General features: G+C 43.4%; 1 protein-coding gene across 7 annotated transcripts in view; it reads left to right on the top strand.

Annotated features, from left to right (window-relative positions):
* Positions 1–17,336, top strand: part of BCO1 (beta-carotene oxygenase 1) — a 146,549-nt gene extending 129,213 nt beyond the window's left edge. For 5 of the 7 annotated variants that reach the window (XM_075940005.1, XM_075940006.1, XM_075940004.1 and 2 more), the window contains 6 exons: positions 262–482; positions 2,108–2,365; positions 4,515–4,620; positions 5,963–6,057; positions 8,848–8,959; positions 11,394–17,334. In XM_075940005.1, coding sequence (XP_075796120.1) covers positions 262–482; positions 2,108–2,365; positions 4,515–4,620; positions 5,963–6,057; positions 8,848–8,959; positions 11,394–11,566 — 965 coding nt within the window. In that variant the 3' untranslated portion in view covers positions 11,567–17,334. Of the gene's footprint in view, positions 1–261; positions 483–2,107; positions 2,366–4,514; positions 4,621–5,962; positions 6,058–8,847; positions 8,960–11,393 lie in introns of all 7 variants that reach the window. The other 2 variants (XM_075940008.1, XM_006122671.4) reach the window with 2 other exon arrangements.
* The last annotated feature ends 6,345 nt before the right edge of the window (positions 17,337–23,681 follow it).

The following is a 23,681-nucleotide window of genomic DNA, read 5'->3' as shown; positions in this document are numbered from 1 at the left end:
CTTCTGTCCCCTTCCATGCTGGAACTACAGGGGCAGTGGCCTCTGTGTAACTCCCTGGTTTCTGAAAGTAACTACAAAAGCTCCAGTCCTGGTTTTTATCTGTGTGAGTTGTTGGGTGGAGGCCAGTCCCCCTGCTAATCCTGTAGAAGGAAAGGAATTCTGCCCCTAAGATGTGACTGCAAAGGCAAATATTATCAGTGAGTGGCAAGTACTATTTACTTAATTGCTGTTTGTTTCTTTCTTTATTTAATTTGTGTTTAGAGAAAGAAAAGAAGAAATCCTGTCTCAAGCACCTGGAAGTGGTGTGCTCTATCCCTTCCCACTCTCTCCTTCACCCAAGCTACTATCACAGTTTTGGCATTACAGAAAATTATATCATCTTCATAGAGCAGCCATTCAAACTGGACATTCTCAAGATGGCAACTGCCTACTTCAGAGGCGTTAACTGGGCGTCCTGCCTTTCCTTTCATAAGGAAGAGAAGGTACCTTTCCTGATATGTGCTAAGCTGTGAGGGAAGCCAGAGTAACAACCACTCCCACACGAAACTATACTTTCCCTGATTGTAAAAAGTTTAGTCACTTCCCATTGAGAAATGTGTTTGCCTCTTTCTTCCTATATGTACTCTCACTAGATAATTGGATATTTCCTTTAGAATCCTATCTCACCCCACCTAAAATTCCCATAAGTAAATCTCTGGTGCCAAGGTCGGATAATATGGAGTACAATTAGAAATATCCTATGCTAACAAAGAGATTCTGCTTATCTGTTGTACCCAAGAAACATGTACCATTGGCGTTGTGCCCAAGTAGCCATGGACAACCATGTACCCAGTGTTGCTCAGATCCTTAACTCAATTAATTTTTGTTTTTCTTTATTTATGTCATTGCTCTGGGATGGGGTTGGGGACGAAGGGTTCAGTAGGCAGGCTGCCCCAGGGAGAGAGGACAACTGCAGCCCTCTCTCGCCGTAGCAGTTTGGGGCCAGGTAAAAAGTTCCCCTCCATGGCTGCTGCAGCTCCAGCAGGTGTAGCTGGTGGAGGGATGCATGGCCCCCGGCTGAGGGACAGACAGACACACAGACAGGTAAACAGACAAACTCTCTTGTATATTTTGTAGACAGTTATCCCTTTCTTCACTCTTGCCCTCTGCTGCTCCAGTTGATATAGCTGTCCTGTTCTCCACCTCTGGCTCCTTAATGTCCCCCTATAGTCATTATACAGTATAACTGCCCTTGCTTTCCATCCCATATCTCCTGCTGCCCCATGTGGTCATTATATAAAAGAGCCCTCCCTTTCCATTTTATGAGAAACAATCCCATTCCAGGCACAACCCATTGTCCTGTCACAACCAAACCCTGACCTTGCTTTAAGTTATGATAAGAAGTTTCATATCAAATGTGGTGGTCCTAGCTCTTACCAATTAGGAGGAGTTCTTGAACAAACAGACACACACACACACACACACACACACAGACAAATGCTCTCAAATATAAAGCAGATACACATTTAGGTGAATAAGTATTGAGACTTTAGGTGAGGGTCTAATTCCCATTCTGGCTCCTTTACATGAGGGAGGGTCAGATTAGCATAATTGCACTCTAAAAAACCTGGATTTGGCTGAGGGAGAATTCTCCTAATGCAGGAACAGGAAAAGGCAGCTGCGGGCTGTCTTCTGAGGATGCCCCTCACAATCCCTGGTATGCCAGAGACGGAGCCAGGTGTGAGAGGACATATTCGGTCTCAGCATGTAGCACTATAGCGATTCTGTGCAAGTGAGATAGGCAACTTTAATTAGACACTTCCAAGTGCCTAAATTTTGCTGAGAGCAATTTCAGCTCCCAGAGCTACTCCAGATTGGGAGTGTATAAAAGTGGGGTGAAAGCTGAAGGCTCACGTAAAGTCTCAAGCCTGCATGTTCTGTGCTGCACCTCGTACCCAGCATCTTACTGGCATAACCCAGCTGCTCCAAATACATCGTTATAAACAAAGTGAAATGCAGCATCATGGACGTGGAAACACTGGTTTGCAAACAAATGACTTTTTTAAAATGAGCAAGTGTTCACTGCCTATTAACACTATTCAGCATTAGTGTGTTTGCCCTCTTTCAGACTTGGATTCACCTCATAGACAGAAAGACCAAAAAGGACACAGCCACCAAGATTTACACAGAGGCCATGGTCCTTTTTCACCACGTGAATGCTTACGAGGAGGATGGCCACATTGTTATTGATGTCATTTCCTATGCAGACAATAGCCTGTATCAAATGTTCTACTTAAAAAACCTGAATGAAGACTTGGAGAAAAACACCAAACTCACTTCCATACCAGTCTGCAAGCGACTTGTGGTTCCTCTGGCGTTTGACAAGGTAGTATTGAATTGATTGTGTTTGAGTGGTAATTTTGGATAACTCGCTAAATGAAAAAGCATATGAAGCATTGGTATGCCAGGCCACATCTGAGTTCCTGATTTTTGAAATGATATTCACAAAATTGGGGAGAAAATTGTGCTATCAGGGCAATTTGCCCACTCCTTGTGCAAATATAGTTACTTGGTGCCAGCTTTTGATTCCTTTGTGAGAATGGAGAAAGGTCGTATTCAACTTGACTAGTCTCTTCAAAGTCAGTGGGGCTGTTTGTGGGTCACATGAATAAATGTGTCAACATGATAGCTCATGGCTTCATATATGGCCAATAACCAAAATAATCAAGGATGAAACTCCGTGCTTTGGGTGTTCCTAATCTCCCACTTCCAGAAGCTTGGACTGCATGACGGGATGGATCATTTGAAATTGCCCTGTTAATTTCCTCTGCAGCATGGGGCTCCAGCTAATATCAGAAGAAGGATACTGGGTTAGATGGACTGTTAGCCTGACCCACTACAGCTGTTTGCGTAATGAATCCATTCAAGTAGTCCTGCCTTCCTACCTTGCGGTCTAAGAATTAGTAACATTGTACAGAAGGACACTATACGGAAAGATCTCATTGAGCTGCTAATGTAAACACTCAGTGGCATTGTCATTGAGATAAATACCAGTTTTTTAAAAATACCAAATGGCATCAATGCACATGGTGTCTATTTACCATTTAAGTCTGTTGATGATAATACATGGAATAGATATACACACGCATGCTAAAAATGGGAAGCCATTACATCTATTTTTTTTAAACATTGGGATTTTCAAAGGAGTTGAAGAGATATGAGAGCCCAAACTCTATTGACTTAGGTGCCTCGCTCTCTTAAATGACTTTGAAAATCCCAATCGTATGCTGAAATAATGTGATAAATTTACACTGCTTCTGTGAAAAAGTTCAATTACTATCTGGGTTGACACCTTTATCAAGTTTGACCTAACACAGTGGAGAATAGCTGATTTATAAAAATCCCCTGCAAATGAAGGGATTTTAAATGAAAATGCTCATGCTCTAATAATTCAAGATAAATACCTCTGGGGAAGCAGCCTTTTTCAGTTATGCCAAATGGCTTATGCCTAAACTACTCAAGATAGTGAAGTCCAAAACACATGGTGAAGAGCTCCAAAAGGATCTCACAAAACTGGGTGGCCAGGCAACAAAATGGTAGATGCATATTGGAAAACATAATCCCAACTATACATATAAAATGATGGGGACTAAATTACCTATTACAACTCAAGAGAGAGATCTTGGAGTTATTGTGGATAGTTCTCTGAAAACATCCACTCACTGTGCAGCAGCAGTCAAAAAAGCAAACAGAATCTTAAGAATAATTTTAAAAAGGATAGAGAATAAGACAGAGAATATCTTATTGCCTCTATATAAATTCAAGGCATGGCCACATCTTGAATACTGTGTACAGATGTGGTCACCTCATCTCAAAAAAGATACTGTAGCATTGGAAAAAGTTCAGAATAGGGCAACAAACCTGATTAGAGGTTTGGAATGGCTGATATATGAGGACAGATTAAGAAAACTGGGACTTTTCAGATTACAAAAGAGGAGACTAAGAAGTGATATAATAGAGGTTTATAAAATCATGACTAGTGTGGAGAAAGTAAATAAGGAAAAGTTATTTACTTGCTCCCATAATATAAGAACTAGATACATTAAATAACATAAATTTAAAACAAACAAAAGGAAGTTTTTCTTCACACAGTGCATAGTCAACCTGAGTAACTCCTTTCCAGAGGATGTTTTGAAGACCAGGAATTTAACAAGGTTAAAAAAAGAACTAGATCAATTCATGGAGGATAGGTCCATTCATGGCTATTAGCCAGGATGGGTAGGAAGGGTGTCCCTAGCTTCTATTTGTCAGAAGCTGGGAATGGGTGACAGGGGATGGATCACTTAATGATTACCTGTTCTGTACATTCCCTGTGGGGCATCTAGCATTGGCCACAGTAAGAAGATTGGATACTGGGCCACACTTATGTTCGAAATAGCAATTTACGTACAGTAAAAATCAACTTTGATGAAAGTCCTAAATTAGAAATATGTCTTTTGAAATGTCTTGTTCTTTTTAGCATCTTTCTCTTGCAGGATGCAGAAGCAGGTACTAATTTAGTCAAAATTCCGTCAACTACGGCAACTGCTCTGAAGGAAAAGGATGGAAGCCTCTATTGTCAGCCTGAAACAATGTGTGAAGGTGAGATGTGTTCATTAAAAATCTTCTGTTGTATCTTCTTAAATGCGGTTGCATTATAATAGAGACCAGTGTGATATTGGAGATGCTGGACGGATGGGTGCTTGGGGTGCAGCAGGATGCATTGTGTACAGGGTTTACAGCAGGGGTGGGGTATCTAAGACCCAGGGGCCAGATGTGGCCCCCGGCTTGCCTGGATCTGGCCCTCGAGGATCACGGCTCCCCCCAGCATTGGAGCCTGAGTAGGTGCTCCAGCCCCTTTCCCCCGCCTTCTTACCACAGGGCTAGAGCACACAAAATCTACTAGCTTGGGCCCCCTAGTCACTGGTGTGTGAGAAGAACGGGGGGAGTGTCTTCCTCAGTCAGAGGTCAGGTGAGTGAGATATTTTTTTTCTTCTCACTTGTGTATGGTCCCCGACTGATTTTTCTGTGGGTCAGTGGCCCCTGCTCCACAAAAGGTTCCCCACTCCTGTTTTACACTTTGGTTCAATGGCTTTCTGCACCTCCCACTATAAATACTGTTCCAACATCCCTGCCAATGTCCGTTAAATAGTCCTATGTAATCTAGCCCTGATCTAGCAGTCAGGTTCTTTGCGGTGAATAGTGTGGCTCCTCATGGCCAGAGGGGTTTACTTCTGAGACTTAACTGCTAGATCCAGGCCTAAATTAATAATATAAATTCAATGGGAGTAGCTGTTCAAGGAACAGGTAGATTACGAATACTCAAAATATCATGACATTAAAATTACAGTTAAAATCTGAGATCATGGGATCTTAATATGCAAGATTATCTATTATTACTTTTGGGGAAGAAATCTCCAGTTACACCACTATTTATAGAATAATGAAAGGTTACTGAACTGTAAGAATATGACTACACTGGGGGATTATGGGGCTGTAGCTAAACCATGTCTTAGATGTCTTAGGGGGGACATGATAGCGGTTTTCAAATATCTAAAAGGGTGTCACAAGGAGGAAGGAGAAAATTTGTTCCTCTTGGTTTCTGAGGACAGGACAAGGAGTAATGGGCTTAAAGTGCAGCAGGGGAGGTTTAGATTGGACATTAGGAAAAAATTCCTAACTGTCAGGGTGGTCAAATATTGGAATAAATTGCCAAGGGAGGTGGTGGAATCTCCCTCTCTGGAGATATTTAAGAACAGGTTAGATAGACATCTGTCAGGGATGGTGTAGGTGGAGCTTGGTCCTGCCTTGAGGGCGGGGGGCTGGACTCGATGACCTCTTGAGGTCCCTTCCAGTCCTATTATTCTATGATTCTATGATTCTATGTACAGTTGTGCTATTTTCCTTACTTGCTACCTGTATCTAAGTTTCACTTTCTCTGTAGGAATAGAGCTGCCTCGCATCAACTATGATTATAATGGCAAAAAGTACAGATATATTTATGCAACAGAAGTTCAGTGGAGTCCAGTTCCCACCAAGGTATTACACTGATTGCATATTGCATGACGATATTCCTATAAATCAAACTGAACAGTTTACAAATAAGAGAGGCAATTTATTTCACTAGCTAACCTACATAAGCCAAATTATGCCCTGGCCAACATCCATACAACTATAATGAAGCCACCTAGCTGTGAGGTCAGAATTGGAACACTGCTAATCTGTGGTTCTGCTTTGTAAGGTGAAAGTTCCAAAAAAGTGTTTTTAAATCCATATTTCTTAAACAAGTTAAAGATTGCTAAATGACAACAATATGTGTACCTATCACTCTTGCAAACTCCAGCACTTAGAAGCAAAAGGACGAAAAGTTAAGGACATAAATCCTACATTGCCCCATGTGACAAAAATAAACTGACTGGGCTAGATTTTCAGCTGCTATAAATCCGTGTAACTTCATTATGGAGCTGTGTCCACTCAAGAACAGCTGAGAATATAGACAGTTGTTATCATCACATACAGAGATGCCTACTTCATCACAATGCACCCTTCACTCTCACCCTCTGATGTTTTCAGGAAACTTTAACTTATGTTGAGGCACCACCTATAGTCTAGAAAAGTGCCATCCCCACACTCCTCCATCATATTGAAGGTAGGAGAGTCATATGGACAAGCTGATAATTGTTGCTCAGTCAGCAAACTCTGTCCTAAAACCTACTGAGTGAATACAAGGCCACGCAGACAGAGTTGACTGTTCCTGTTTCTAATTATGCCATCTGATTACAAAATGAAGTTGGATCTATGCAATTATATAGTAGATGATGCAAGAAAATGATTGTCAGCATATCTAATGATACTAGCTCAAACAAATCAAGTTTGTGATTTCTAACAAAGATAATCCTCCTTTACAAATGACTTAAATATAACCATAGTTGTTATATGAATTGTTGAGTTAGAGTTCTGTTTACTTTGGGTTGTTGTTTTTTACATTGCCTAATCCTTTGGACATCTGTGATATATGTAGAAGGTGCAACAAAGACATGCTGATATTGTGTTGTATGTTGCATCTTATAATTCTTTTAAATGCCTTTTTGAGTCCTATGTCAGGGTTTGGCTCTTTTCAAGTCAGGGCTCTCTTCAAGGCTATGTCTACACTGGCACCTTTTTCCGGAAATGCTTAAAACGGAACAGTTTTCCGTTATAAGTATTTCCGGAAAAAGACCGTCTACATTGGCAGGATGCTTTTCCGGAAAAACCCTTTTTCCGGAAAAGCATCCGTGGCAAATGTAGACACGCTTTTCCGGAAAAAAGCCCTGATCGTCATTTTTGCGATCGGGGCTTTTTTGCGGAAAAGACTACTGGGCTGTCTACACTGGCCCTTTTCCGGAACAGTTTTCCGGAAAAAGGACTTTTGCCCGAGCGGGAGCAGCATAGTTTTTCCGGAAAAGCAGCTGATTTCTTACAGTAGATCGTCAGTGCTTTTCCGGAAATTCAAGGGGCCAGTGTAGACAGCTTGCAGCTTATTCCGGAAAAGCGGCTGCTTTTCTGGAATAAGTGGCCCAGTGTATACACAGCCCAAGAGTTCAGAATGTGAACACTGATTTACCTTTAGCAGTGCAGAACCATACAGAAGATAATGGGGCTGAATGTGAAACAGTAACTCTATCATACTGGGTGCTTCAGGCACTTAGCCATTGCTGAGATACGGAGGTATTTACTGCTGTTTTTACAGTTCATGGATGAAATCCTAGCCCTGTTGGTTTATTAGCATCTTAAACCATGAAAACGAACTGATTTTATTTTTTGCAGTGTGGTTGTAGATGTGTTGGTCACAGGACATTAGAGAGACAAGGTGGGTGAGGTGATATTTTTTGGTGGAACAAACTCTGGTGGCAAAAGAAACAAGCTTTTGGGCTCACCCTGAGTTCTTCGGTTCTGTGTAAGTGCAAAAGCTTGCCTTTTTCACCCACAGGCATTGCTCCAGTAAAAGATATATTACTTCACTTGCCTTGTCTCTCTGATTTTGTTTCACATTTGTCCTGTTTAATTAGTTAAGATTTTTACCTCTGTAAGGACTGAGCCCACATGCCCGCTCACATGTGTATGTGTGTGCACGCACACACACACACACAATGAAGGGTGAGGACTAAAGGTCAGGAGGTTCTGAATTCCATTCCTTGCTTTGCTATAAGCTTTCTGGATGATTCTGCCCAGGTCTCTCAAACTTTGTGTGTCAGATTCCTGTTCTGTAAAATGGGCATAATATTATTGACTCACCTGATACAGAGATGTCATTTGAAATGTTCCCTCTAATTTTTTCCATCAATGTGAGTAATACATTTTTTCATGTGTACTAAGGTTGATGTGGATGTGTACCACCAGTAGAAACACATGATGCCAGCTGCTAATCAGCAGGGAAGCATTTGAATCTCTCCTGCTGGCTGCCCAAGCACACAGTTTACAGGGAACACTGGTCATCTGGCTTAATTCAATAACTAATATTTGTGAAATGCTGTGAGATCCTTGGTTGACACGTGTAGTTATAATGTAGTGAAACAATATCAATTTCTGCTTTCAAATCTCTACAGTGAAATTGTCTCCTATTTAACACAAGCCAGATTCTGTGGCTATTCAGACATTAAACATGACCAAGGAGCCTAAAATTGTTCAAATGTTCCCTCTGTGGCATGCGGGAGTAAGTGTGTCTCATTGCTTCTTCGCTTCCAGTATTGGTCCCACCGTATTCTCCGTCCACACTGTTGGACAGTAAAGAGCATGATTTGAAATCAGAAGGTAGAATGGAGACTGAGGCATTATTGTGTCTTAATTTAGATAACAAAAATTGATGTTCTGACAAAGAAAAAGCTCAGCTGGCAGGAGGAGCACTGCTGGCCAGCTGAGCCTGTCTTCGTTCCCAGACCTGATTTAAAAGAAGAGGATGATGGTAAGAAGACTGTCCCTCTCACAAACTGGGGATAAACATATTTCAGGGTGTAGAACCCTTTGCTGTCAAGATGACACACAGTGGAGAATCAGAAATTTTAAATGTTTGTCAATGAGCTTTAATGTGAATCTGTTCTACCGACCAACAGTGCTACTGGGGTAAGTAAAATCAGTGCCAGCCACTGTGTTCCTGCAAACAAAGATGTCTGCTGCTACTTCTCCCTAGTCCTGTAGACCGTAGGGATGGAGGTCCTCACCTTCTTGCAGCATCTGCCCTCACCTCTTTCTCTCTTTGGCCTGTTTTCCCCGTTAGAGCTGAGAGCTCTTAATGTGAATTACCACTTTCTCAGTATTATCCCTCCATCTTCTCCTTGATTAGCTTCAAAGTCAGAGCCATCCCGTCCATAGGATGGTTTGGGGCAATCACCCTGTGCCCTGAGCTTTGAGGGGCCTAGCACGGCCCACATCAGTCCAGGAGATTAAAGGGGGACCTGGTGCTGCTCCTTGCACTCACTGGTGGCGGCGATAAGCAGAGCGACTTGGCCCCTGACCACTGCAACAGCTCACAGCTGGGTCACTTGGAAGCAGAGTGACATGGCTGGGAGCTGGCAGAGTGTAGTGGGCTGGGCAGGATCACTCTACTTCCTGCTGCCACCGGTGAGTGCAGGGGGAGACCTGACTACTGCTGCTAGCACCAGGCCCACCTCAAGTCCCTCGGGGCTGTGTCGCTTTGGGAAAGGTGTGGAGAGGGAGCACAGCAGGGGTGAGAAGAGGCAGGGCCTTGGGCGGAGGGGGATTGACCTGGGTCCTGCACCCCTGTAGGGATGGTCCTGCAAAGACCATAGGGGTGTCCTTGGCTCAGAACACTCCTCCTCTAGTGTTCCATCCCCATTGGAGGTATGTGCTGCGAGCAATTGCGGATCAGCCACATGCCACCCGCTCCATAACCTTATCAAGGTCAGGCATCAAGCCAGTTAGGAGTTTCCCTTCATTGCTCCACTTCACCTCATCTCAATCTTAAACTTGTTGATGGCCAGTTGTGCCCATTTGTTCTGGGGTCTGCATTGGTGCTTAATTTAAATAACTCTTGCTTTCCCTGGTAATTCTCTCTCTAATGCACTTAGGATTTCTCTCTATCTCCCCTCAGCCTTCCTTTGGTTAGGCTAAATAGGCCAGGCTCTTTGAGTCTCCTCTCATAAGGCAGATTTTCCATTCCAAGGATCATTTTAGTACCAGCTGTACCATCCTAATAGTTTGGTCAGGGATTTTTTTCATTGAGCCCTAGAGGTCATCTTGTGATACTATCCTATGCTTTGCATAACGTCTATAAAACCTGTGTATGCATTTTGACCCTATTCCCATTTTTATCAAGTACCGTAAGAACTGAAAACCATTTCATCTGCAATGAACCTGTTTTTCCAGAATCCATATTGATATTCTCCTACTATTTTCTCTGTTGAAGCAATAAATCTATGTAAGAATATCCAAAATAGGATTTGATAGGCTGTAACGAGAAGAGAGAGGACATGCTAGTTCTTACCTTGCATTGTGTCACCCTTCTTCAAAGCTGGGCACATGACTGCTTCCAAATAGCAAGGGCAGTGGGTAAACAGCTGACATAGGGAGATAACCCTCCCCCCACATCCCACCTCTTCTGCTCAAGGTCCCATCTCATGCCCATGAGAACCCACCCAGCCTGCATTGTAGCTCCTGGCCCCCGCCCTACACCCCCAGCCTTCCTGGTCTTAAAATTCCCAGCAGCCAAGCAGTCATGCCACACCAGCCTTCCCAGCTCCAGAGAAACCAGTGGCTGTGCCATCCCCGGCTGCACTGCCAGACCAAATTCCCATCCTGTTCCAGTTCGCAGCCACAGCACCAGGCCAAGAGCAACCTGCTGCACACATATAGGAGGGGGGCTGACCCCAAGCGGAGTGTGGGCTGTGTCACCCATGTCTGTTGGGGGGGGGGGTAATGCCTTCCCTTGCCTTCATTACCCCCTGCCCATGTTCCACTGTTGGAAAAGAACAATGGGCCAAATTTGGCTCGTGTATACTCCCAAGCCAGACTTTAGAAACAACTGGATTTTTCCTGTAGCCCAGTGGAGCAATCTTTTAACAGGCTGGCATCACAGAATTCTTCAAACTGCTCGATTGAATGTCCTGAAGCTTGAAGCCCTCTAAATACAGACCAGGGCCAGCAGATGCAGTAGTATTGCAAGCGCCCACATAATCTCCTGCCAGCTATTCTGGAGGAACGACCTGAAGTGGTGGGTAGGGAGTGCAGTTTTTAGGACCCATTCACGTCCCTAGTCTCACAGCTAATTTGCTCAGCTGTTCTTGGTTATCCAGGCTTCATAGTTGGTTGTTACATTTTCTTTTTGGGAAAGCAAATCTGTCTCTCTTTTTAAAATATATTCCTTATATATACTTTTTTAGGTCTCATTTTATCTTCTATTGTGACAACGGATCCCAAGAATGCACCCTTCCTGCTTGTCTTGGATGCTAAAACATTCACAGAGATAGCTCGGGCCACAGTAAATGTAGATTTGCATCTGGACCTGCATGGACTCTTCATACCAGAGAAGGATTTGAATGCAGAGCATGAATAGAAGACTCTTCATCTTTACAGTGTGAACATCAAAATGCAATCAAAGCCACCTACTGAGCCTTGAGAAATAACCCTTTTGTCATTTAAAAACCACCTTATGTCATTGCAAAGAATAACCAAATACTACAGCTATAAAGTAACTTTTATTACAGATATTGGGGATATGCACAACAAGCAATTACCTAACACACACACACACACACACACACACACACACACACACACACACACACACACACACACACACACACACACAGAGGCTAAACTCTGAACATGTCTCTTTCTTACAAGTTGTATATACTGTTTGCAATGAGTTGTGTTTTTATTCCATACATCACTGACTCTACTGGGAAAGTGAAGGCGGTGTGTTTACAATATGGCATATAGCATGAGTCATGCTTGCCCAGTTTGTGTAACTTTCATGGATCATTTCAAGACAGCATATGATCAACATTTTTCTTTCCTTTCAGAAATCCTGATATTTTAAAGTGTGTGCTATGGCAGTAATGATTCATAGCAATCTCCTTTCTTTGGTGCTTGATTTCTAAAGCTCCACTAAAACTACTGTGAAATGTCTAACGTGTTGCAGCTTTTTGATCAGGAGCCTAGAAAACTTAAGCAGCATGAATCATTTTATGACCTTTAAAAAAAAAAAAGGGAGAGGGTGGTGTGCTTTGTGGAAGAAACTGAAGCTTAAACAATTTCAAATGGAATCTACACTTTTATTAAGACTTAATTATATTTAATAGTATTTAAATTATTCTTTATCTCTGTAATTTTTTTCTTTAGGATTATCTGATATGACATTTAACTGCACTGTCTCAAAGATAAATGGTGATTTGTCTCTTTACCTGTAATATTGTTATATGCATAACAATGAGCAGTTACATTATTAGTAGAGCTCAGATGCTTAAGCTGAATGAATTGCTTCCATTACAGAGTGTTACTGAACCTAGTGAGTACTCTTTCCTGGCCACCCTTTGAGACTGTCAGGGGAATCCACCCCTTTGCTGCTCCAGATCCCTGGAGTGAGTTAAACTCCTGAAGTCTCAGCACGCTGCCATGTTGGTTTCTCCCTTGGCACCTCTGGCACACTTCCTGGCCACTGGGGATACAACTACACTGTGTATGGGGGTTTCGGAAGAAGGGATGCAAATTGTGCTCGCATTTGCATATCTTCTTCTGATTCTTTTTCCGGGAAGAGGCTTTTCCACTATTTGGCCTGTCTACATAGAGTTTTTTCCCAACATTTGGTCCCATGTAGACAGGCCAAATAGTGGGAAAGCCTCTTCCCGGAAAAAGAATCGGAAGAAGATATGCAAATGCGAGCGCAATTTGCATCCCTTCTTCCAGAAACCCTCTCCCCCCCACAGTGTAGCCATACCCTGACTCTGACAGTGAGCTGCATTCTTGGAAATGAGGCAGTTTAGTTTACCAGCCCCAGATTCTCAGAACCAGCACTGACCCTGGTTACTTAGACATACCCCTCTCCAGGAACTCCACGAAAAAGGGGAGCAGCTGCTTGTGACAATTTAACTCCCTCAGGGATGCAGCAATTATGAAAACACACTTTGCTCAGTGTAATACCTTTATGCTCTTTTTTACTTTATCATACAAAACACAGGAAAATGCAGATTGTACAAAACAAATGTGTGCCCCTGCCTCAGTTTCCTCACTACTCCAGGCCATTCTTTAGGTTGCGGTCTGAATCCCTTGCATTGTCCAGAGTCCCTCGGGCCATCTGAGCTTAGGAAAAGCAAGCAGGAACTCCTAGCCCCATGTGGTTTCTATGTGCAATGTGACCTCTCCCTCCTGGTGCTTCTTACCTTGCTCTCTGATCTTGCATTCTTGCTCTTATGTTTCCTCTTCCTGTATTACCCCGTTCCTGTGTTTTTCTTATTTTAAGTCCCTCTTGGTTACCTGGCCTCCTTTTTTCTATGACTGGTAAATTTCCACTGCTCCTATCTTACCCCTCCTTTCATACACAGGATAAGAGAGGCCTGACATTCTCTATCTGCACAGCAAGTATAACTGCACTAACAGGTGCTGTCTATCATTACACTAGGCATTTGCATCATAATCATTTTGGAGCCTCTGTGTTCTAATATGCTTCGCTGTTGTTGCAGTAGACAGGACAAATGTTCCCTAAAGTGATTATAAAACTCTCTCACTCCACCCCTCCCAACTTGTAGTTTAAACAATTGTTAGAAGTGCCAAAGCGCTGTAAACAAGCATGGTCATATGTGACTATTTTTGTACTGTAAATGGGCATGTGAGGTGTAATTTTCTCTAAATTGGGGGAGAGGGAATTTGTATTTGCCTTTGTTCTTTGCACAATAATTTCTTAGCACTGAAAATGTACCTTTTTCATGATTAGTTTTAAACTTACAAAGTAGGTTTAAAGTGGAAGGAAAATTGTGGCTACCTATTAGCTAGTACCAAGCAGTACCAAGTACAGATAGCATACTAGCAAGTATCAAGCACATATAGCATCGTCGTTCACTAGGCAAAGTCATTTTGCGTAGATTATACCTATAGGAAAATTCAAGAAATTAAACACATGTAATAGAATTTTTTATTAATGTGCTTACAAAAGAGAAGTAAAAGAAGTTTTAAATTTGTAAGATTTCACCTTCAAACATTAATCATTTTCTTGAATAATTACTGTATGTAGTACATTTGAATCAGAAACTCATAAAGCTTCCAATACCCTTTCTGTAACTAATCTGAATATATTTGTGATTTGTAACAGTAAACATTTTCTTTGCACTAAAATGAGTTGAATAGGTGACTTGATTTTAATTTTGTTAGCAAATACTTTGTATGAATTCAAATCATAATGGTTGCAAATGGTGAACTGCAGCCAATGGGAGCCGTGAGGCTGCGCGGCTGCAGAGCTGGAAAGTAAACAAACCGGAGTGGCCCAGTAACAGCTTTCTCAGAGTGGGTCCATGGACCACTTTGAGAAACGCTGATTTAAACCTTTCACCCAGCATATTCCGGTGTAAAAAGTAGTGCATTCTACTAATTGAAGTGGCAGGATTATTTATGCAAAATTTGGTATCTATAGGTAATCACAAAGTATGATTTAATTTTGCACAAACAAACTTTTCAACATATATAATAGATGTTTAACAAAGATGTACAGAGTCACAGGGCTCCAAAGAAAAAACCTGGGCAGAGTGTAAGGCGGGGTGGGTGGGCAATAAAATGGCAGTGGTTCGCCAGGGTTATCCGCTATATTTAGTTGTAGGTATGGGTGATCACAACTCCCATTGTCTGCAGATTGCTGTTCTTGGCCAATGGGAGCTGTGGGAAGTGGCAAGGGCCAGAACACTGCTTCCCACAACTCCCACAGGGAATAGGAACAGCGATCAACAGCCGATGGGAGCTGTAATCGCCTGTACCTGTGGAGGCACAAGTAAACACAGTGACAGCAGCCTGCCAAGGGCTAGCCCTGGGGAACCAGATGTGGCCCATGAGCTGGTGTTTGCCCAACCCTAGTGTAAGGTGCCTAGAAAATAACTGGGCATTACCAGGCTTGAGTTCGGAGCCTATGCAATGAATGGAAAGAGACAGGTGCCTCCGAATAGGATTCCCAAAAGTCAGGCAACAGGAGGTGTGAAGTGGAGAATATGCACGTAGCCCCCCTCCTCTCTTGGAGTGAGATGCCTAAATCCAAGCTGCAGGGAGGTTCCTCCCTCTGCTTGGGATTCTCTGCTGCAAACCTTTGCTTGACATAAGGCACCTGTGGGGTTTTAGTAAGTAGCTGGCAGAGAAGGGCATCCCTCCTCCCTTTTAGCACAGGGGATTGGCTACTCACCTTGGATGTGGGAGACCTGCCCTTCAAGTCCCCCTCTCTACCTGCAGGGGATTTGAATAGAATGCTGCTCCCTCTTAGGCATGTGCTCTATCCCTGGGATGTTGAAGCTATTCCACTCTGGATAAATAATTTTCAAGTCATTAGAGTAGGGAGATTGGATCCTGGGTCTCCCATGTGACTGTGCTTCAGTGATTGTCATACTCATCATGTACTCTCTCCCTCTGGCCCAATCCTTCTTTCATGCTCTAGGCCACAGTAGAGGCGCTACACAAGGAAAGACTGAGGGACCCTCCTTGAGATTATCCCATAGCTGAGCACTAAGGCACTCAGGTGGCAGATCCCTTTTTCAAAGTTTGGAGACTTGAACAGGGGTCTCCACTATCCCAGCTAAGTACCCTAATCACTGGGCTCAGCTTCCTCATCCATCCACCTTGTGCAAGCTTGCCTGTAAGGCCATGGTTCACTAAGTGAGCTATGAGCACATGTACAGAACTAAGCCTGTAGGAATCATGCGCAGAGGAGCACTGACTTTCCCCCATTTTATGCATAGCTTTGGGGCACAGACATTCAGACACCTGGCATGGATCTGCAATGCACATGTGCAGAGACAAAAACATACGAACTTAAGGAACCTTTATCACAAAAACGTAGATTGCCAAGTTGAGTTTAGGCACCCTTTGGATCAAGTGGCAGATGAGCAGGTTTTTGTGAATCCCATTTGGGCCTGATTTTGGGGTTTAAAGTAACAGTTAGGCACCTAAGTTATTTTGTGAATCTAGCCCACAGTATCAAGATGGCCTAACGTCAGACTCTACATTAACCATGCAGTTTTGGGCATCCAGCTATTTGCATGCACTCAAATAGATTTCCACCCTAAAATTTAACAAGGCATGTCACAGTATGATGTGCCTGCACAAATAGTAGTCATTGAGGTTTTCAAGACTCACATATACAACTCCACTCCCAATGGCCTAGAATTTTACACATTAAGCAACAGACTGAATGTCATTTTTAAAGTAGCACAATAATAACACTAGTGTGGAAAGCAACATTCTTTATAGAGTGCCATTATAAAAGAAAGCCAACCTCCTGTTCTTTATCTGCAAACCACACATGTAAAATAATGGCCATCTTTAAAGCCTGTAGGGATTCATGCCATATAACAAGTCACCACTGCAAGCTTTCCTGGGTTGATGTGAGGTTTGGAGTCCATGAATAGTAGAAAACTCATTGTTCATGTTATTTACCATAGATTTGGTAATCAATATACAGCAAATGTGATTCTTAAGTCAGTCAACTTCTTTATCCTGGTCAGCTTTGGGACTTTGACACTGATAGACATAAAATATGGTACAGAAAAGTCTTTTCCAACAAGAATGCAGATTTGTGTACTAATTTCTAAATAAGTACATGGAATTTATGTTGAAGATAAAACCAAAGTAAAAAGTCATTGTAAGACTTATTTTTCTCTTTATGACTTTGTTATTTCTGAGCTGTTCTACCTCTAAATGGGCTAAGTAATGCAGGTTGTATTAACATGATTTCTAAGTCTGCTTCAAATGAGAAACAGTACAATTGAAGAAAATGTTCAGATTTAACTAAAAGTCACTTACCAATCCAAAATTGTACTCCAGCTCCATTCACTTGAAAACATAGCTTTTTAAATTCTGAACTTACTCCTCCAAATTGATCCCTGTGGCATAAAAATTAAATCATCCAAGAAGCAACAAGAAGCACAAGGCCAGAGCAGCGCCAGCCTCTTCTTGTTAGTGGGACTGTGGCAGGCCAGACCAAAAATTGGGAGAGCTATGCCCTCCTTGTTACTAGGCCCCCGTTGCACACTGTGGTCTTGCCCCTGTGCTGCTCATTGCTAATCTAAGGCTTTTCACTGCACTGCTGTGTTCCAGTGGACTAAACATTTGATTCTGTTTTGAAAAGGCTACCTGGTATCTCTGCAGACATTTGCTGATGTGCATTGGTCCACCAAAAAGCGTAAAAGTCTCTGGCCAGAAGTCTGTTTCCACTGGACTTTCTGGGCAGAGCTCATGGTGTGAAACAGGAGTGCTGGAGCCCAGATGCTCAGTCTCTGTGCAAGGCCATCCCTACCAATATGCAAAATACACAGCTGAAAAGGTTACCATAAATTCATCCAGCAGAACTGTGGAAGAGGTTTCTCCTAAAATGTAATTTGTGGCTGATTATAATACTGTCATTGGTAGTCTGAAACTATTAAGCTGTTTCTATTTTTCCAGAGTGGGGCAGAGCTCATTGAGTCTGCAGGTGTGACAACTTGGCATACATTTATGCCTGTGGAAAGGATATTTGGCAATCAGATATATATCACAATGGTTTGGACCCTTGCCACTCTTCACCATGACCTAAACTAAGGGGCTTGATTGATTTCCCTCTTGCACCAACATAGATCGAGAGACGACCAGTGTAAATCAGAGGAGAATCTGGTCTAATGCATCCTAATTGTAGTAATATGGATTAACTAGCCTCAATTGATTTTAGAAAACAAGAAATTGTTGTGCAGCAGAATCAGGCCAGTAGAGAGATAATTATTCCAAAAATGTGGCCATTGGCCCTATAACTGGTACCAGAACTCATGTGATCTTTATCAATTAACCAAAGATTTAATTCAATGACACAAATAGCAAAGCATGACAATTATTTATTTTGTTCTACTAAAATTGTGTGTTTTTGTTACACCTTCATATTGACCTACATATACTATATGAGGAAGCCAACTTATGGCTGACTATTTTGAAGGTAAACCAGAAGCACAATCATGCTCTCCTACATAATAACCCACGCTGGTAGCAGTAGAAACATAATAACTTGTTTATTTTTAAATAAACCAGGCCACTTAATGACAGCTTTGTAACTAATTTATTCAAAGCACTACTCCCTTGGTTGTGCAAGCCCCAAAGTATGAGTAATAATGTCCCTTTCATTCATATATGGTGCAAGGTGCAGAGAGTTTGCAACTCTCACCCACCTCAACAGTTGAGGGCCCAAACTCACTCAGTAACTTGCATCCAAATCATATTTAGCCTGCTAATATTTAAAACTATATAAATATCCATGATTTATATCATGCTGACCATGTACTGGAAAGAATCCTAGCAGTGAAATACTATGTCAAAGTAGTCTCCTCTATTTTTGTGCCTTCTTTCTTTTATGTTTTACCAGGGCATTAAGCACATACTCAATTTCTGTCAAAATTCTTTTTCAGATCTGCACAACAAACCTGGAGCATGATATTCTTGTTCTGGGACAATCAGCTAAGCATATCAGCAAGTGTTTAACTGCAAGTTTTGGCTTTAGTGAGTCCATTTGCATATTTAAAAGCTAAGCATTTGCTTCGGTATCTTGCTGTATCAAGGCCTTTGGTGAAAATCTCCCAGTGTCACTGCTAGATCTGTGTCTCCAAGGAGAACAAAATATCATAGTTTAGGGAAGCTATCTGGCTCAGAGAGGAGAAAGTTGCTTTTGCAAAACCACTCATGATTGTACCTTCTTATGTTAAAAACTTATTAAAGACTAGCACATTTTGATTCTTTTGGGAGCAGAACAATTGAACCAGACACCATCAAGTTGTTTAAGCCATATGCTTGACAGATTATAAAAGTATTAATTCATGTCCTCATGATTTCAAGTACATTTTTGTTTTAAAAATAATTTCTTGTATCTCTGATATAAAGGGGAGCCACAAAAATACGCATCTGAGCAGGTGCATAAGGGGATCAGACACCCTGTAATTTTGATAGAGTAGCATTGCAGTTTTTAAGGCATTTTTATTCAATGCCAAATTGTAATTTTGATATCACTTAAACATTATGCTATTAAGCAAAGGAGAATCTGCTGGAATCAGACCATTTTTTAATGTGCTATTAAAGCATGTTAAATATAAGGCCTAAATATCTTGTGTACAGTCCTTTTAAATAAAGTCTCTATAACTGGCAAGGGAACACCCTCTGGTTCCTTTCCAGAAATGTTACTTTAGCTGGCAGCTGCGGCTCTGAAAAGAATGAATGCATCCAAATGAATCTCACTTTATTTCCTTTTTTCTTAAGTGTTTTCTTGTTAATGACTAAAGTCTTCAGTTTCTCCTAAAGTGAAAAAAAAGAAGTATCAGCTTTTACAGGAAAAAGCATAGTGTAAAAACAGAATAAAAAAGCTTGAAGATGCGTATCTGAATTTGGGCAACTGATTTTTGGAACCCCCTAAAAGAAAAAAAAAAAGAACCACAAGTCTTATTTTATTTTTGTCTCATCTTATTGCCCCTCCATGCTGAATATAACCTAGCAATATTGCAGTCCAGGGATTCTCCCTACCCAATAGCTCTGATATGAAAGAATTGAAGGTCCAATCTCACCTGTTGCCATAAATTCTCATTGGCATAAAAACCATTCAGTTTGTGGGCTTATACCAAGACAATTAACGAGGAAGAGGTGGAATTATATTTTCTTGTGAGCTGAGAACACAAGACCATTGAAGCTGGACTAAAATCACCATTTCTTTTCCCAAATAAAAACAGAGCTAGACTAATATATTTCACACTGGGCACTGGATAATACATTGGGGCTATGTCTACACTGCCCCCTCTTGTGCAAAAAAATGCAAATGAGGCGAAGTGTGGAATATTGCCATGTCTCGTTTGCATAATTAATGAGACTCCCTTTTTGCGCAAGAGGCTTTTGCACAAAAATGAAGCTTCATTAATTATGTAAATTAGGCACGGTGATATTCCTTGCTTCGTCTCATTTGCATTTTTGGGGGGGCAGTGTAGACATAGCCTGGTGGTTTAAGACTTTGCCGTCAGCATAAAAAACACCATCACACACCAAATTTTTTGGCAAATCTCAGCATTAAGAGCAAGAATTGAATGGTTATGAGCAAAGAGACAGAACAGTGAAATCCAGGTCAAAGGTAAGGCACATTGGCAGGAGAAGTTAGTGACGTTTGCCCAGCAGTGCTTGTGCTGTAGCTGTTTGGAAGCTGAATTCTTCAATCTGTAACACAGTCATGCTGCCACCTTTCTCCTATGTCTTTCAACTATAGTCAAACAGACTGTCGCCTTTTTTCAAAGCCAAATTCACTTTAAAGGAATACAACATTATTTTTATTTTGCAAAACAATTTCCTCACCTGTGTAGCAAACAATACTTCGATTAAATTTAAATTTTCTTCATTCTGCTGTCCACTTTTCTCAGCTTCAGCAAGGCAAGTGAGTCAGTTTCTTCTTCGGATGTGGCACTGTTCATTTGGAGATGCTGTAAGGGAAACTTCGGACATTTTAACTTTGTTTCTAAAACTTTTACAAGCCTAAAGAGCAATAGAAATTTGTGTATAACTTGAAAACAAAACACAACGGAACACGCATAAACAACCCTTCTTCCCACAACTCCTCAAATTGAACATTGGGCTGAAAGTGACCTGATGGCCCTTTAGTGTAGTGTAGTGTTTTTGACACAGAATTTGCCTTTGCATGCCAGAGCCATTGTGACGAGGCGTCCCCCGACCGTCCCTGGGGCGCCGCCGAGCAGGCATTGCTGGAGGTAAGGGCGGGGCAGGGAAAGCTGACCGCCCCCCCCCCCCGAAGCGGTAACGCCGTGTCCGACGGCGCAGAGAGAGAGCGGGGGCAGCATTTCCCCGCCTTGAGGGACAGGGGAGCCGGCCAATGGGGAGACCGGCCGGGCGGTAGGGGGAACGCCCGCCCGGTGACGTAGGTGGAGACGCGCGCCCGGCGGGGAATTTAAAATGGACTCCCTTCCGCTCAGGGAGGGGGGGAGAGAGGAGTTGGGCGGCGGCTGCGAGCAGGCTTATTGCCAAAGGGGCGGTGGTCGGAAGGAACCACCCCCCTTTTCTTGAACCCGGCCACGACAGTCCTCTAGGCTGGGGAGCCGGCCCAGCGCGAGGTGCGGGCGTACGGACGCCCGACCGCCAGCCTGACGGACGAGCCCAAGGTGACCGTCCCGAGGAGGGGGCGGAAGGGCACCTGAGGAGGGGAAGGAAGTGGCCCAGGGCAGAGCTCATTGCAGCTGGCGGGCTGACGCGTTTCGGCATGGAGCCCCGTCAGCCGGACCGGAGCTAAATATCTCCGTGTCCTTAGGGCCCTGGGCTGGGGCCCGTGAGTGAGGGCGGGCCCGGGCCCCCCTCTCCCTCCCCCTCCCAAGAGGGGGAGAAACGTTTGAGCTAGGGGCCGGCCGTGCGGCGACATAAGGCACGGCCGACCGCCCGAATTCACCCCCGTGAAAGCGGGAAGACTAAACACCGAGTGGGAACCAAGCCCACGCGGGGTGTGGGCAGAGGACCCCGAAACGGGGCCGGCAGAGACGCCCCTGTACAGCCATATACAACAGTTGGTCATGGAACTTTTTTGGAAGAACACAGAAGCGCTGGGTGCATATCTTTCAAACTCCACATTCTATTACTGATAGTATATGTGTCCTATGGGATGCTTTAACTAGAGATGTGATATTGCTCTGGGGCAAGTTAAGCCAATGTAAGGCCATGTCTATACACAAAACTTGTACCAGGTTAACTGTACTGGTATGGTTGAAGTGGTATAACTGCCCCTATTGGGGAGGCAGTTTAACCAGTATAAAAGTGCTTGTAACTGGTATAATGTATTCCCGTAAGGGGAATAAGCTATACTGCTATAAAGATGTGAAAGGATTAGATTTTTAGCAGTTAAGTGTTGGTAAGTTGCAGATCCGTAGGATCTGTGCTATGCTATTGCTTTTAAACAGTCTGGTGGAGGAACCTTTCAGTGCACACCCAGGGGTCTCACACTCTCTTCCTTATGCTGCCGAGACTGAGTATCTGTTTCATGCTGTGAGCTCTGCCAAAAAGCCCAGTGGAAACAGACTTCTGGCCAGGGACTTCTATACTCTTCAGGGACCAATGCACCTCAGCAAGTGGCATCAGGCAAAAAGTCCTTGGGTTAGCAATGAGAAGCACAGGCTGGAGCGGTAGCAGCCTCTTCCCGTGGGAGGCAGGGGTTGAGGCAGAAGTGACAGAAAACTGGGGGAGTTATGGCCCCCCTCGTTACTAGTCCCCACCCACCCTGTTGCCCTGCCTCCTACCCCCTGCCCAGGTCGAAACCAAAGCCTGGCAGTACTGGGTGGTGGCTGCTCACAGCCAGTAAGAGCTGCTCAGGCAGGTGCAGCTAGCTCCTGGATCAGCAGAGCCCTTGGGGAGCAGCAACCCTAGGAACAGAGCCCAAGAAGGAGCAGGTCAGTCCAGCCCAAGGCCTTCCATCTACCCTTGACAGCATAATCAGGTGGATGGGGATATGCACTGGGGGCTTCCTGGCCAGGCTTACTTCTTCACTGTTGCTGGAGCTGGGCACCAGAACAGCAGCCATGCTGACTCTCTCCCCTCTGTTGGAAAGCTGGAGAGCAACAGCTGCTATGTGGCAGTGACAGGGGGAGCAAGGCAAATGTTGGGGTAGCTATAGCTCAAGCAACCTCCTCCCTCCAGAACCGCTCTTGAGCACAAGTCAATACATAGTTCATCCTGGCCAACTTCCACCCCGCCAAGCGGCTATGCAATCCATTTCTCTCTCTCTCTCTCTTGCTCTTTGTCATTCCCGGGGAGAGCTGCTGTTATCTCAGCCATCCACTGCCTTTCAGCCCATTGGCCTTCTGCAGGACCACAATGGGTTCACATGCTCCATTGTTAGGTGTTAATTGTTTAGTCCTTGGGGTCCTCCATCTTCCCCTCAGGACGTGCCTGATAGATGACACTAGCAGAGTGCACATGGAAGTCTTTACGCACCCCGCTGCTCTTTTGCCATCCCAAAACCTGTTGTTTTGAAACTGGAATGGGATCCTGCCATCACTTCCTCCCACTTACCTTCCAGGGACTGAGGAGGGCCAAGGCAGTGAGGACGCTCTGTTGCGCAAGAAAGCTCTGATGGCCATTTTAGCCATAGGGGTTTCTTGCGCAAGAAACCCCTGTTGCCCATTCACTCTGCCTTCTTGCACAAGAGGGCTTATCCCTCGTGGAGAGAGGAGTAACTCTTGTGCAAGAAGCCCTCTTTTCCGACGCTTTCCTGTAAATTTACTTGCGCAAGAACATGCATGCAGTGTATGTGATCTGCAAGTTTTTGTGCAAGAACTGCCGTTGTTGTGCAAAAAGCCTGCAGTATAGATGTAGCCAAGGTCTTTTGCAGACCCAAAAACCTTTTCCTGTGAGCCTTAGATGTCAATTCAAACTTAAGCACTACAGCCTTTTTGAACTGTTCAGAGTCCTCAGTACCAGCTCCATCATAAGAACATAAG

Source organism: Pelodiscus sinensis, chromosome 12 (genome assembly GCF_049634645.1).
Source record: "Pelodiscus sinensis isolate JC-2024 chromosome 12, ASM4963464v1, whole genome shotgun sequence".
Classification (NCBI taxonomy): domain Eukaryota; kingdom Metazoa; phylum Chordata; order Testudines; family Trionychidae; genus Pelodiscus; species Pelodiscus sinensis.
This window is presented reverse-complemented; position numbering and strand designations above follow the sequence as displayed.